Here is a 15,364-nt window from a genome sequence, read left to right as displayed (position 1 = left end):
AAAATGTGGTATGTAACATTACGCTTAATAAAATATGCAATTTGGCCTTTAAAATCGCAGTTCAATTTTTAAAATCGTATATTTTTTAAAAAGCATCCATTGCCTACGATTTGAAAACTTATAATTTTCTACACTCTCAAATGGAATACTTTTCGTGATTTTGTTTAAAAATGTGCATTTGACCTGCGAAATCTCAGGACCAAACACACTCTAAGTACAACTTTAGGTAAACTTTTTTATAATAAAATTTAGGGTTTTTTTTTTTTTTTTTTTTTTTTTTTTTTTTTTTTTAAATCAATAAAATTTAGAGTTAAACACCTTATTGATACCTACGGTTTGAAAACTTTATCTTTTGACCCCTGTACTTTCATTCGTATTACAGATAATACCAGTAGTTTGGAAAAAAAGGGACTTGGTACCTCCGTTTATTTTTTTGTTTAATATTTAACGGGCTGCCAAGTGTCAACCCTTAAGTGTTGACATGTGGCACAATTTGGCCGAACCACTCCCCTATGGCCAAAGAGAAAAAAAAAAAAAAATGTGAAAGTTTTGACCATTGGGGGTGACCGAACAAGCCCCCAGGGGCCGCAGGGGTGGTTCGGCCACCCCCAAGGGCCAAAACCCTCATAATTTTATTTTATTTTATTTTTATTTATTTATTTGTTTTTTTTCTTTGGCCATAGTGGTGGCCAAACCACCCTGATGGCCAAAATCCTCACAATTGTGTTTTTTTTTTTGATAATTTTTTTAAAGTGTTTTCTATTTATATATATATATATATATATTTTAAGTTTTATTAATTTTAATTTTTTAATTAATTTTTAAAGAATTTTAATTTATATTTTTTAATTTTTTTTTATATTGTGCCACGTGTCAACACTCAGTGCTTGACACGTGGCAGGTCATTAAATATTGGACGAAAATATAAACGGAGGTACTAAGTCCGTCTTTTTCCAAACCACATGTACCATTTGTGATACGAATGAAAGCACAAGAAGCAAAAATATAAAAGTTCCAAACCACATGTATCAATAAGGTGTTTAACCCTAAAATTTAATTGTAAATTAACGTTTGGGAATTCCTTTCTTAAATGACTTTCATGTTTCTTTCCACACGCATCAGAGTATGCCTTTTGCTAGGAACACAGTCACACAAGGAATATGCATATACGTTAATTATGCTTTTCTTTTCTTCTTTTTTTTTTTTTTGGGGGGGGGGGTTGGGGGGGGGGGGGGGGGGGGGGGGGGTGAAACAATTACTATGCTTATTCATATTTGAAATAATTTCATACTCAAGGGGGTCACTAGTGAAAAATAATCCAATATCATCAACTCTAAGGGGTTTGGAATTTGACATCACAAATCGTCACTTAATAGTACAATGGAACCATGTCTTTTTCTTCCTTAATCCCCTGATAGACCCAGACCCAGTATGTTGGGCATAATGCAGACTGCTATAGAATAAGAAGCATTTGATAGAAATACATTTAGACGATTGTACCAGAAAGATTAACAAAAATAGTTCAAGAGTTTAGTGCAAATGTTGAAAGAACAAATGATTTAACAGAATAAGCATTGTCTCAGCATTAAAGATTCTGATTACCAGTTTCAAAAGGGATTTATATATCTATGTTGACACTGTCATACAATGACACTGCTTTTGCACCCCCAAAAAACAAAAACAAAAATTTATAAGAAATCAATACTTTTCAGCACCTGGTGAAGAACCCTCCAAATTAGTTCTGAAGACCAAGTTCATTGTATGCAGGAGTATACCAATCTGGAACAAGAATATCATTTTGAGGAACTCTCTCTGGCTGATATCCAAGAACTATTGCATCCTGCAATCTCCTTGCTCCAGTATGCTACAAAACGAAATCAATACGCATTTACATATATGAAATTCGGTTGGCAAAATATTACAGTGGTAACAGCAAATCAGATTCCTTTAAGAGTAAAATGTTTCCTACGAGTGGCTTAAAATGATACTAACAAAAAGCATAGGAGATTGACAGCAGATGACAGGAAAGTCTGGAACATTCATTTATTGATATATTAGGTAGTTTTTCATATGGTTAATTACACTTTGTCACTATACCAATTTGCAGTTTGGTAGTTGGAGGAACCCATATCTGGTAAAAAGTTGCATTCTACACACATGAGGTCACATTCTTTAATATTTTTCAACTCCAAATATTTAAAATTTTCATGTATGAATCACGTGCATCGAAAAAAATTCAAAATATACAATAACAACCTCATTACAATCTGAATGCATTAAACTTGTCAACCAAATGTAAATATAAGTAAACCTTAGGTGGGTAAAGTGCAATTTCTAAAAATCAATCTTTATCCAATCCATGGGTGGACAAAGTTTAATTTTTCATTTTTCATATATAGATACAGTTATTAGACTCTAAACAATGTGAAAAGTTAATTCTTTGTTACTATTATATTACTCAATAACTATTAATTGGAATTCTACCGTTGCATTACATGTTTTTTTGATAAGTAAAGTATATTGAAAAGGGGCAAAGGGGCGCAACCCATAGTACACAGAACGTATACAAGAAGCCCCTAATTCAAAGAAAAAAAAGAACACCTATCTATAAATTCAAAATAAGAATATTCATGCATAAACTGAAATTTCTCTTCATATAAACAACGTTTGTAACATTATTCTCTTCAAGTTCATCAAACCAGTCTGACAATCTTCAAAACAGCGTGCATTTCGTTCCCTTCAAACACACCACATCAAACACAAAGGAGCCATGCGCCAAATTGGTAACCAAGTCCGATTACCCTTTTGCCCCCTCCAACTCCCCAACATATCTTTCACCAACCACGGCATTACCCACTCTACCCCAAACAATTGCAAAATCGTCCTCCACAATTCTGTAGCCACCATACAATGTAGAAACAAATGGTCAATGGATTCTCCAGAAGTCTTACACATAAAGCACCACTCCATCACAATAATGTTTCTCTTTCGTAAATTATCCAAAGTTAATATTCTTCCTAAAGTTGCCGTCCACACAAAGAAAGCCACTCTCGGGGGAACATTAACTTTCCAAATACTTTTCCACGGAAATGAAGACTGAATAGGACTAGATAAAACCTTATAGTAAGACTTTACCTCAAATGATTTCTTTTGCGCTGGCATCCAACACATTTTATCGTCTCCATCGCTTCTAACTTTAAGAGTGTACAACATTTCAAAAAATCTACTAACCGCTTAGACCTCCCAATCATGAACTGGGCGAGAAAACATAATAATCCACAAGATTGTGCCATTTTGTCTTTGCATATTCTCCTCCACCCAAGCATCCTTACTTCTAGCAATGAGAAACAATTCTGGAAAAAGATTCTTCAAAGGAATCTCCCCACACCACACATCATACCAAAACAGAACTTTCGAACCATTCTCGATCTCATATCTCACATGATCTGCAAAAGCATCACATTCCCTCCTAATACTCTTCCAAACGCCAAACCCAAAAGAACTCCCAACCTCCTTAGAGCACCAACCACCCCTCATACTTCCATATTTGAAATCCACCACCTTTCTCCAAAGAGCATCCCTCTCCCAAGCATATCTCCATAACCATTTACCCATCAAGGCTTTATTGAACATAACCATATTTCTCACTCCTAGTCCCCCCGAAACCTTTGAAGAACAAATCGTATGCCAATATGGAGGGACAATATATTCTAACAGTGGAATTAATAGACTTTGCATCTCTTGGACAAAAAGATACTGTAACCTGCATTGTAGCAGTCGCTTACACATGATTGGATAAGAACTACTAAAAATATGGAAGGCAAACACATTCAATAAGTCGGAAGAATGGTTAGAAAACTTTTCAACACTATCATGCAGATATGTACTTACCATCCAAGAATGGATGGATAGAAATGTCACACAAACAGAGGGGGAAGAGAGAGGGACTTGATGGAAAAACAGCCACACTCTAATGAGCCAACAAGTACAAAAAGAAGAATTTTTTATAAGTTCAAAAAGAAGAATTAGCAGTCAATGTACCTTATCTGACACAATTCTTTCCGTAAGCTGTATCTTGCAGTATGTGAGCAGCCAGCTGCAAAATGGTTCCAGATGAAATTTATTAAAAGCAAAGATTGCCAGAGAAGAAAAGTAACCAACGGCCATTGACAAGCACAAGAACACCTGACATATAATAAGACAAACTTGAGGAAAAAAACCCAGAAACATAATGCAAATTTCCATAAGAAATTTGAATTAAGGCATTAAGGCGATCTAGGCTTACATTGATTGAGTGCAAATGAAATGCCAAGGGAAAGAAGTCTACAATACCCACTCCATTCAAGGTGAAAAAGTACGTTGAAAAAAAAAATGAATGGACATTGCCAAGAACACGAAAAGCGTACAAGAGATACCTAAAATTAAAACCTAAAATCCGCCCCATCACTAGACAAGAAATCAAGCCCATTTTTTTCTAGTTCTTCTTCCCTCACACTTTAGATATATGTTTTCATTGAACTAGATGATCTTGTCCTTAACCTCAGACTTCTAATTGGTTCTTCCCATAAAATCCATCTTCTCAAAAGTTAAATCATCAGTTGTCCTAATAGCGTAAGTTGATAGGAAATTATGAATTTAATTATTTAATTAATATTTTGATACTCCCCCTCACATGTGGGCTCATATTATTTTCCAACAAGTGAAACACGCAGAATATTTAACTTAAATGGGAGGTATATGTAGAGTCGAGATTCAAATTCAAAACTTATACTCTAATATCATGTTAAATCACTAGTTGTCCCAAAAAAAGCTCTCCTTAGAAATTGCAAACTTTTAAAGCATAATTTTGACTACTTTTCCTTTTTGTTTACGAGGCAAAGCAATAATCTCTGCAAAAATTTTGGCTTATGACGATAGACAAATTAAATAGAACAAAAGGAGTATATCTATATTCCTCGTTAAGCCAAGGCGCATTTTTTCTCCTTCTAATCTCCTCCATCTGTACTATCCTTTCTATTTCATAGATAACCTCTTCCTCTCTAACTCCGTCCTTCATTTAAAAGGATGCCCTCCCCTTTCCCACATCAAGTACCTTGAGCTCATCTAACATACTCTTTGTAAACCCCAACCTCTCTATTCAATTTTTTCAAATTCAGTTTTAAGGCCTTTGGCTTCTTGTAAAGCACAAAACTAGGAGCACCCTAGGTCTAATAATTTTTCTCCAACAATCCATCCACAAAGTCCTCGTCCTTAAGCCATATATTTTGTCTTGGTCTAATAACCAATTTGACATCTTTGTCCAAAGGAGAGAGATTTCTTGTATCTTCTAATCAGCAAGAGCATTTTGGATGGCACTCCAGAAACTTCTTCCTAAACTGGTTTTTAGCCATACAAACCTAAATCCTCAAAGGTTTTAGTTTGAGGTCACCAAGTTGAAAATTACTCAGCATCGTACCAAAAACCTAGGATTGGGTCCGGCTCACACTAAGAATCAGGGGTTTCAGGGAGGGGGGCGACCATGCTATTGTGTAGCTTGACGATTTGACAAAAAAAAAAAAGGGGAAAAACTGTTGTTCATGAAAATCTTACAAAACAAAAGCTATGAAATAAAAATTAATAAAATTTGTACCTCGCCACCATTGGTACCTCCTTCGTAGCATGGTTTCAAGCTAACAGCACGTTCAAGATAGGGTGTCCAATTTCCACTGAGCAAATCCCTTCTAATCATCTCCACACCACCTTGGAAGAACTGTTTACCCAAAAGATATGAAATATTAAGAAGGTTTAACATTACAACGGATTACAATCAAGCTGAAGAAATGGACCGGCATAGGCCTAATAATGAATGCAGACCCCCTGCTTATAGATATGAGATCAATGACTTAAAAGACAGTTGCTGAGATAAGCTGCTAGAACGTATCTAAGGTGAAAATAAAATGAATAACAAACATGAAAAGCATCCAATTATACCTCTAGCAGCTTTCTCAAAAATGGTTCTTCATTGAAATGATCTCGACGTATGAAGATCAATGGCAACTTGTATGCCAGGGCTTCACTGACTGTGCCGTATCCAATCTTTCCTGGAACAGTATATACAATCAATGCACCAAAATCCAGTTTTGCAAAAACTGCTCTAGACAAAGTCTTAGTTATTTTATCCAGTAAGGGCACTAAACAAAATTTATGTTATTATACCGAGCATGCAATCTGAAGCTGCTATTAGGTCAGGGGTGTAAACATCTTTTGCAAGCTTTACAAACCTATGGGGAATCTCCTGATTTTCAGAAGCGCCACAAACCTAAATCAAAAAATAACAGAACAGCATATCAAATTGAAATAAAGAAACAACATATGATTAATTTAAAGAGCATATGCCCAACATAACTTACCAGGCACAACCAACCAGCAGGTAAGTACTCCTCCTTCAACTTCCAACCAGCTGGCTGGAAGTGATGGACAAAAGCATATCAACAGTCAGAATTTGTCTTCACGCATAAAGCATAATAAGGAGATCACAATATCCCACGAGATAGATATTGGTTTTGTGAAACAATTGAGTAACAGTTTACAACAAAAAGAGGGTCTTTTAGAGGAGAAATCCTTTTAATTAGATAGCATACTGTGCATCTTGTATAGGAATAAAGTTGAAGATAAAATTTGTACTAGAAGGTTCAAGTTCTCTGTAAAAGTAAAGTATCAATGACCTGTGAATCGCTTCTCAACATCTCTCTCTCTCTGGTTAAATGAAGTTGCTCTTACTACCTGGGTTTTTCCACAGAGGCACAGATTGGCAAGTTCATGGAGTGGTAAGCACATCAGGAAAGTGCAATTAGACAATGATCAGTTGACAAGGGAGGATGACATGAGTTTGTTAATTGTATGGTTATGTCTTAAGAGCCAGTTGCACGATACTGCATGTCAATGGGCTGCAATTTATGTGGGCTGATAATGTATGGCTAGAGATACCAATTGGTAAGGATGAAATTTTTGGAGATTTAAAGGATTATGGGGATAAAGCTCATAGTCGCCATGACTCAATGATGACTTTCTACCAAGCTTCTAGGTGATGAAAGATGTAGTCAAGAAATAATTTCATGCTACAAGTGCCCTAGAAAAATTAAAATGCTACCTTGATTGCTCTTATACCAGAACTACCAAAACAGTGAGCTTGTTAGGTGGGGTATAAAGTCTTTGCAGATAGATTGTAGAGGGTGTTAAGCATATATAGTGGACAGGTCTGAGATTCTAGGAATTATTTGTAAATTGGACATTATGAAGGCATATTATAATGTTGATCCTTTTTTTATTATTTTTTTTTCTTTTCTTTTCTTGCTTTGTTCTGCTGTTTGGTTTCTAGGAAAAAGGATAAATTGGACTGTCCTCATTTAAAGATCATCTTGAGAATGTTGTAACATATTATGGTTTTAAGAACTCTCTCTCTCTCTCTCTCTCTTTTTGTGTGAAACCCCAGAAAGTCAGTGGGGATATGGATTTGCCCACAAGGAGTGGGTAGATTATAAAGGAGTTTATAAATGCTAAGTCTCACATTGGTTCCTTATAGATGAGACTAAGCTTATAAGTGATTCTAAGAAGATCCAATTGCAACTTGATTGGTCATTTTACAATAATAGTACATGTAGCTAGCACTTTCCTTGGTCATTACGAATGGTATCAAAGCAACCTAGTAACATCATGTGGTGCATCATGTGGCTTTGAAGCACTGCATGTGATGGACCCCGACAAAGACGTTGGAAATTTAAGTAAGGGAGATTATAACACCCCATAAAGTTAGTTCCACATTGGAGAGATGGATAGCCTACATGGAGTTTGTAAGTTATAAATAAGCTTATAGATACTAAGTACCACATTGGTTCCTTACTATGTGAAATTGGGGTTTATAAGTGATTCTAGGGAACTCCAATTGCAACTTGACTAGTCATTTTGGAGTGACAGTGTAGATGTGACTAGCGTTTTTCTTATGTTGTTACTCTCTCTCTCTCTCTCTCTCTCTCTCTCTCTCTCTCTCTCCCTTCTTTGTATTGGAACAGTCCATGGAATCTAAGATACATCTACTCTTTTGTGTTAAATATGGTACTGATTTACCAACACACTAAGATATTATCCTATAAAAATTTGGTGCAAGGACTTACTAACACACAAACGGAGCCTAAATTAAGATTCATATGGTAAGACAAAAATCATGAAAGTAAAAAAAATGACACTTCCTCCCCATTAGAATGGGCTGGAAGGTGAAGTATTAAACTTGCGACACACTAGGTGCACGTATAACCTAACAATAAAACAAAATTAAAAAGAGACAAATCATCAAGAAACTTAACACAAGAATGATTTATTATTTCCAAAGAAGAATAGAGAACAATTTGCTTGTGATGATTAAAGATAGACTTGAGAATGCTGTAATGTATTAAAGTTTAAAGAACAATTGTCCCTCTCTCTCCGTATTGGAACAATGTGTTGAATCTAATAAGATATATTTCCTCTTGTGTGTTAAATATGATATTGACTTACCAATATATCAAGATATTTTCTATTCATAATTTGAGGCAGAGACTGAATAACACACAAGCGGAGATTACATCAAGACTTATATGATAAGGACAAAATAATCAAGGTAAGGAGATAAATGGCACTTCCCCCCCCCCCCGCTTCCAAGAATGGGGTGGAAGATGATATTGTGAACTTACCATACCCTGAGTTAATGTATAACTTAACAATAAAAAAAATAAAAATAAAAAAATAAAAAAAAATTATCTAGAAACTTAATACAAGAATTATTTATTCTTTTCCAAAGAAGGATAGAGAACAGTTTGTTTGTGATAATATAAAGATAGACTTGAAAATGATGTAAGATATTAAGGTTTTAAGAACAATTCTCTCTCTCCCGGCTTTGCATTGAAACATCCTATTGAATCTGAGATATATTTACTCTTCTGTGTTAAAAATGATTATCGACTTATCAACACACTAAGATATTTTCTTCTAATAATTTGGAGCAGGGATTTATTCTACTGCATATATTATTTTCTTTTAAGGCTAAAGCTTCATACAAAAGAAAAATATTTTGAACAAATACCAAATAAGCATCTGAATTTTAATCCAGAAAAATAAATGTGAAAACCTGGAAGAAAGGAACCAGGTAATCCTCCCATGCTTTTCAAGTCAAGGGACTTTGCAGCAAAACTTGGACATTCTAACATGTTAAAAGGTTATAAAATTTGGTATAGAAGGAATTATTTTGAAGTAAAAAGTGGAGGAAAGATACCAATATATCATGACAGCCTAAGTTAAACCTCACCTGCCCACCAAAATTAAAAATTACTATCTTCACATCATCCCCTACTCCAAGATTTTTCCTCACCTGCACTACAAGAAAATGTTTCATAGATCCATAATATATTAACTCATTCACATTATTTTGTGTTCTAAAGCACACCTCTTCTCTAGATTTGTGTAATCTCCTTACGACAAGGGGTACATCGATAACATTACGAAATGCTGGCACTGAAAAATGAAAAGGAATATTTTAATACTTACTAGAATAAATATTTTACAACTTATTCACTGGCCAAAAGAGCAGCTGCAGATATGCACACAGCTGTAGACACAAAGACAAAAATACAGTCTGAAGAGCATTATCTCTACAATTGGGCTGGCAAGCAAAAAAAAAAAAGTACTTAAAAGTAAACTTCAAAGAAAGCTTCCAGAAATGTGCTTGAACGAACATACTTGGGCTGTAACCCGGTAGACGGATTAGAAACTCACTATGCGAATAATCTTCAGCAATCTGCATAACTTTTGATTAGATCATTTAGATTTGGCACAACAACATCAGTTATTTCCTATTCAAGATTAAATTTTAAAAAGAATATCTGTAATGTCAAAAAATATGTTACTTCTATACGTATGTATGTACTATGTATGAATGTATATGCATACAATCAAAAATTGGAGGCGAAGACATGGTACAAAAATTCCACATATGACAAAGTTATTCACTCTAGAACAACTAGTTTCAGAGAATGAACATATAGGAAAAAACAAATAGATTTCCAATATGACTGTACCATGAATCTTCTTAGAAGTGTACCAATCTCGAAGTTGATTCACATGCACGAGTCGATTAAGCAGTACACACTATCCTTTAAATTTAATGTTACGTTGATGTAAATCTCCATAAGACTCCCAATCTAATAAAGTCTAATCGTTACCTTTTTCTGTTTGGTGAATAAACTGAAATTATTAAAGCTAAAAGGGCATATAAGGATGATAAAAAAGGCCATTTCTAATGGAGCCAACGATTTGATGTTCACGTGGGTATATATGTGGATTCCCACAGCTAATCGAAGCCAAGGTAAAAATATAGATAGTCAAGTTCCAGGCTCCAGTCTCATTGATCAGATAGGGATCATATGACCTGCCAATAACTAAGTGGTACTTAAACTCATCCCCCAGCTCACCCAAAAGGAAGTCTCTGTACTAAATTTAATACGTACCAAGAGAAATAACATGGTAAAGATAGACATAAAGTAGGTGAGTTCAATAGACTGCTCTTAGTTCAGTTCAACCTAAATACTCAATCCCTCTCCTTTTACAAGTTAGTGTACTAAAATGTTTCTATTTTAAATTTGAGTCAAACTTGAAAGTTTTTGTAGCAAAATATATAATATAATAAAAAGGTAAAGGTGGGAGGCAGCAGAAGAACAAACTATTGACAATGAAAAGATCTTATGATTGATCTAGAAGAGTCCCTTAATAAAATTTCTAAATACCAATCAATGTTATAATATCTGTGAACTTTGAACAACTCCTATGCATATTGATTTAAGATGTGAACAAATTGAAGGTTACCTGCCCAAGGATTGAACTATGGTGATATCCAGCAGCCATCACATATTCTGTATAGATAAAATCCCAACTGCCCAGGTTTCACAAAAAGAAGAAAAAAGAAAAATTGGAAAATGAGGTTTTAAAGTAATAATGCAGGTGTTGCATTCAGACTTAAAAGAGGAGTTTGGCAAACTACATATCTAGGTTAGTCGTGAATAATATAACAGGTTTCAAGTTATTTACGTTTGTCAAATTTTGTAAGATAAAGATCTGGCCCTTTTGTTTGACACTTTTCTTTCTGAAAGTAATGTTGCATGTTCCCATAAAAGGACTAAAATGTGATAATGAATAGTATAGACAAATTGTACACAAACGAAAACTAGTTAAAAGTTAAACTAGTTTTTATTTTAGGATTAGCTCAGAACCAGACTGAACCAGTTCTATGGTTTGCCAAAAATCCCCCAAAAATCAAAATTGATATAAAGGCTGAAAAACTGCAGAGGTAAGAATCAATTGTCAATTGGGACATTGGTCAAACAAGAAAGCCTGAAACAAATTATTAGTAACAAGTCAAGCACCATCAGTTGAAGATGAAGTAATTGAAATAGTAATCGATACTAAAATGAGTCACTTGGTTCTTCCCCATTTCCTTTAATACAGCTTATTCGAACATCAACCTATGGTCTTTGACAAATAGTATCAGGGTTTTGTAAAATCTCACCTTCATTTGAAAAGGTAAAAATCCTAAGCTACAACACCTTTCATGTTACTTTTCTTTACAATTCCATGATTGTTTTATACTTGAAACATACATGCACATCCAATCAATTTTCATTGTTGCCTCCCTAGAAAAAATATCACACGATCTGCATCTGATTCTCATACGAAATCTCAAACTGCTCACAAAAACCCATTAGACCAAACATATAAAAAAATTAATTATGACCAATTGTAAAGCTAAATTTGAAGATTACATGCTTCTTCCAGAGTAAGTTTAAACTTGGTTTTAGTAACAAAGATCATATGAGCAGATGAATTTATAGTTGCTTATTAAAAGTTACAGCCATAATAATGTCAGTGCAAACAAGTCACCTGAAGTTAGTGACACATACAGAACGAATTCCAGCATCTGAAGCTGCTCGGCATGCAATAGGAACAACATCAGAGACCTGCTATTAGAAAATCTTTTTAGCATGACTGAAGGCCATTTATGTTGATGGAAAGAAAAGAACATATTTTTAAGAAAACAGTCGCATGCCCACAACCAACCAAAAAAAAAAAAAGACATTGCTTTGATTCCTTATTTCATGCTGCAAAACTCCAGCCTCATAAATAAAAATCCAATAAAGAAACATTTCAAGCATCAATTACCACTAAGTCAGCCTTGATGGAGTTCAGCCACTCAACTTCTGTTGCTAAAATTGATGCCCGACATATTACCGCCGTCTCAGAATACTTGATTACCCAAAATGAGCCAAAAAAAAAACCAGTCAATCAGCACACAAGAAGAAAAGTTTAGAAACAGGGCGACCAAAACATTAAACAATCGATATCAATGGAAACATTGTTAGTCCCAAGTATAGACATAAATAATGGCATTCAAAACCTTTTCCAAGGAGGCAAGACGATCAACCGTCAAAGCATCTGCTTGAACAGCTCCACAGTCCAACACAACCTGCTACCACAGAAACTGCCTCATTATTACCGCTGCAAGAACACCATTCAGACAATTTCATACCACTGAACATAATGCAAATTGCCTACACATTAAAAGTTGATAAAAAAAAATAATTCTTTTTTGCCTACAATTTCCTAATATGAAAGGAAGATAGCACTCAAAACTAAGAAATCAGACATATATATATATATATATATATATATATATATATATATATATATATATATATATATATATATATATATATATATTCTTTTTCAGAATTGATAATTTTTGACACGACCTGCACGCGTAGCGGGAATTACATTCTAAACGATTTGAATTTCTTTCACAATTGTATATTACATGGATCATAGTTTCTTCTTTTGTAACATCTGGAGGCGCAATTCAATAGTTGTATGATCAAACAAAACAGACCCATCACGGTGAATGATAGTGAGTAGAGGAATAAACAAACAAAATTCGTAAATGTCATCATTTTCGAATTTGCCAATGCTCCAATCAAAGTTAACTAACCTTGCGGATGAAGAATCTTGTTGACTGTATTTCAGATGTGAATACAAAGTCAGGAGCACCTGAGACCACGTGGACATCATGCCCGGCTAGAATGAGATGGCGGACAACCTTTTTATCACAACGAACATCACAATCACATAACATAAGTACTTGGTTGAACAGGAAGAACAAAAAGGAGGGTTAAAAATCAAATTTTGTTAACTCTGTTCTGAAATTACTATTTTTTATTTTTTTAAATGGCACATTTTGAAATATCTAAATCAAAATAATCACATTAAATCACATTTTTTCAACTAATGGATTCAATTCAAGACGCTTATCAAAGACTTGATTATAAAATTTTGTTTGGTTACATTTAATGGTATATATAGACTATAGTGCTACATTATTTAAAAATTTTAAATGACGTGACAATATAATTATCATGTAGTAACATACATTATTAGATCTGTAAAAATTTATTCTTAACCATAAAATAACTCCTTGTCATTTTCACTCAAAATTGAGAAAATCCTATTCCGTTTGGTTCCACTTTTCTATTCGCAAAAGGTTCGTAATTTGAAGGGTCCGCTCAGATGTACTGTTTTAAAACGTGCACTTTTTAAAAACGCAACATTTGATAAAATTGAAGTTTAGCATTTAAAATTATGAGTTTTAAGAAGCATACAATTTTGTCTGCGATTTGAAAATACATTCTACAAATTACGATTTTTTAAAAAATACATTTTTAAACTCTATAATTTTATTTAAAATCATACTTTTAACTTGAGAAATAGCAATATTAAAGAAAAAGACGAAAAGTCATTGCAAAATAGCAATGGTCAGGCCTTTGACCATAAAACCAGTTAGTGTCTAATACCAAGGGAAGCCGAATCTTTTATGACATTCAAAATCACACTTCACAAAACATGTATTAAAACTATTCACATAAACAACACTACTCCACCTCAGTCCTCAAGGTGGAAGTAGTAGGACTTGGTAAATTGACGACAATGGCGGACCTACATGGGGGCTAGGGGGGGCCTGGCCCCCCCAACCCCCAGAATTTTTTTCAAAAAAAAAATAAAATTTTTTTTTAAAATAAAATGAAATTTTGCCCTTAATTTTGTTTACTTTTTTAGATTTGCCCCCCCAAATTTTTTTTCTTTCAATTTGGCCCTCCCATATTTGGGAGGCTGGGTCCGCCACTGATTGACGATATAGAGTAGATAATTAACATGCAGACACAAAGACACTTAGAAGATTATGGCTCAAAAATTGAAACAAAAGAAAAGGCCGGTAGTAGAAACCTCGACGACACGAGTGGCGTGGCCGAATCCATGGCCGCTGACGTAGTATGCAAAGACCAGATGCTGTCTTGCTGCGGACACACCATCGTTGCCTTCTTCCATTGCCGTCGTCCGGATTAGGGGTGGGCACGGGGCGGGGCGTGGAGGATTTCCGCCCTTTTTGGCCCCGCCCCGCACCCGTGCGGGTTGGCCAAATTGGACCCGTGAACCGCATGTTATAAGTGGAATCCGTGTGATGCGGGTATGGGCGGGGCGGGGGAGGCGCGGGTTTGCGGGGGGCGCGCGGGTGCCAACCACTGCCATCACCATGTCCCTACCGGAGTGCAAATCCGACAACGAAAATTTTATTGGCACATGACTAGGAGCCGAAACGTACCGGCTTGAAGAAAGAAGTTCCGGTACAAGGAGTACTCGTCGTCGGCGTTGAAGAAAGAAGATAGAGAGGTGAAGTTTAGTCGTCAGCGCAGTGTGAAGAGAGGAGAAAAAGAGAGGCTATGGCGGGCCGGCGCTGTGCAGCGTAGATGAAGAAAAAGGGGAAGCGTTTCCCTCCCCCTTTTCAATGTAAAACCCCATTTTTGTTTTATATTGAAAAGGAGGAGGGAGCCGTACAAGGGTCCCCCAATCACTACCCAAGGGTTTTTGACATTACAGCACCGTCCTGAAAAAAAATGGAAGGCTGAGAATTATTGAAGCCTTCTTTTTAAACCAAACGTCATTTCTTAAAAGTTATGGCCGAGAATTATTGAAGCCTTTTTTTTAAACCAAACGTCATTTCTTAAAAGTGTTTTAAGCCGTGGAGTTTAACTACAGGTCTACAGCACAAGACGACTCAGATTTTATATCATTTAATTAAAGTTTAAACGACTTTGCAAAGGCCGAAGGCAAACGTTTAAGACAGCCAAAATCATGCCTTTTGTTCAATATTTTTTTCATGGCACTGCACTATCTTCTTCTTTTTCATCCAAAATTTCTCCCATTCTGCTTTCTCCAAAGAAATAATCTTTAATAGAGAAATAGTATAGAACCCAAAATA

The 15,364-nt window shown here is 35.1% G+C and overlaps 1 protein-coding gene across 2 annotated transcripts; it reads right to left on the bottom strand.

Moving 5' to 3' along the window:
- Positions 1-1,540: 1,540 nt before the first annotated feature.
- On the bottom strand, positions 1,541-14,960 carry LOC133865651 (L-arabinokinase-like). Of its 2 annotated transcripts, none has more exons than XM_062302070.1 (15): positions 14,332-14,960; positions 13,043-13,150; positions 12,455-12,523; positions 12,220-12,303; positions 11,941-12,017; positions 10,870-10,936; positions 9,784-9,805; positions 9,455-9,522; positions 9,317-9,379; positions 6,390-6,443; positions 6,196-6,298; positions 5,971-6,080; positions 5,630-5,749; positions 4,042-4,096; positions 1,541-1,864 (listed from the first exon to the last, which is right to left on the bottom strand). In XM_062302070.1, the coding sequence occupies exons 1-14, from the start codon at positions 14,638-14,640 to the stop codon at positions 4,043-4,045; spliced, it is 1,308 nt and encodes a 435-aa protein (XP_062158054.1). In that variant the 5' UTR covers positions 14,641-14,960; the 3' UTR covers positions 1,541-1,864; position 4,042. The 2 variants fall into 2 exon arrangements, with proteins under 2 accessions (XP_062158054.1, XP_062158053.1); XM_062302069.1 differs by having other exon boundaries at positions 9,748-9,805; positions 14,332-14,957.
- Positions 14,961-15,364: the final 404 nt, after the last annotated feature.

Source organism: Alnus glutinosa, chromosome 4, assembly GCF_958979055.1.
Source record: "Alnus glutinosa chromosome 4, dhAlnGlut1.1, whole genome shotgun sequence".
Classification (NCBI taxonomy): domain Eukaryota; kingdom Viridiplantae; phylum Streptophyta; class Magnoliopsida; order Fagales; family Betulaceae; genus Alnus; species Alnus glutinosa.
The sequence above is the reverse complement of the archived record's forward strand: the minus strand, read 5'-3'. Positions and strand labels throughout refer to the sequence as shown.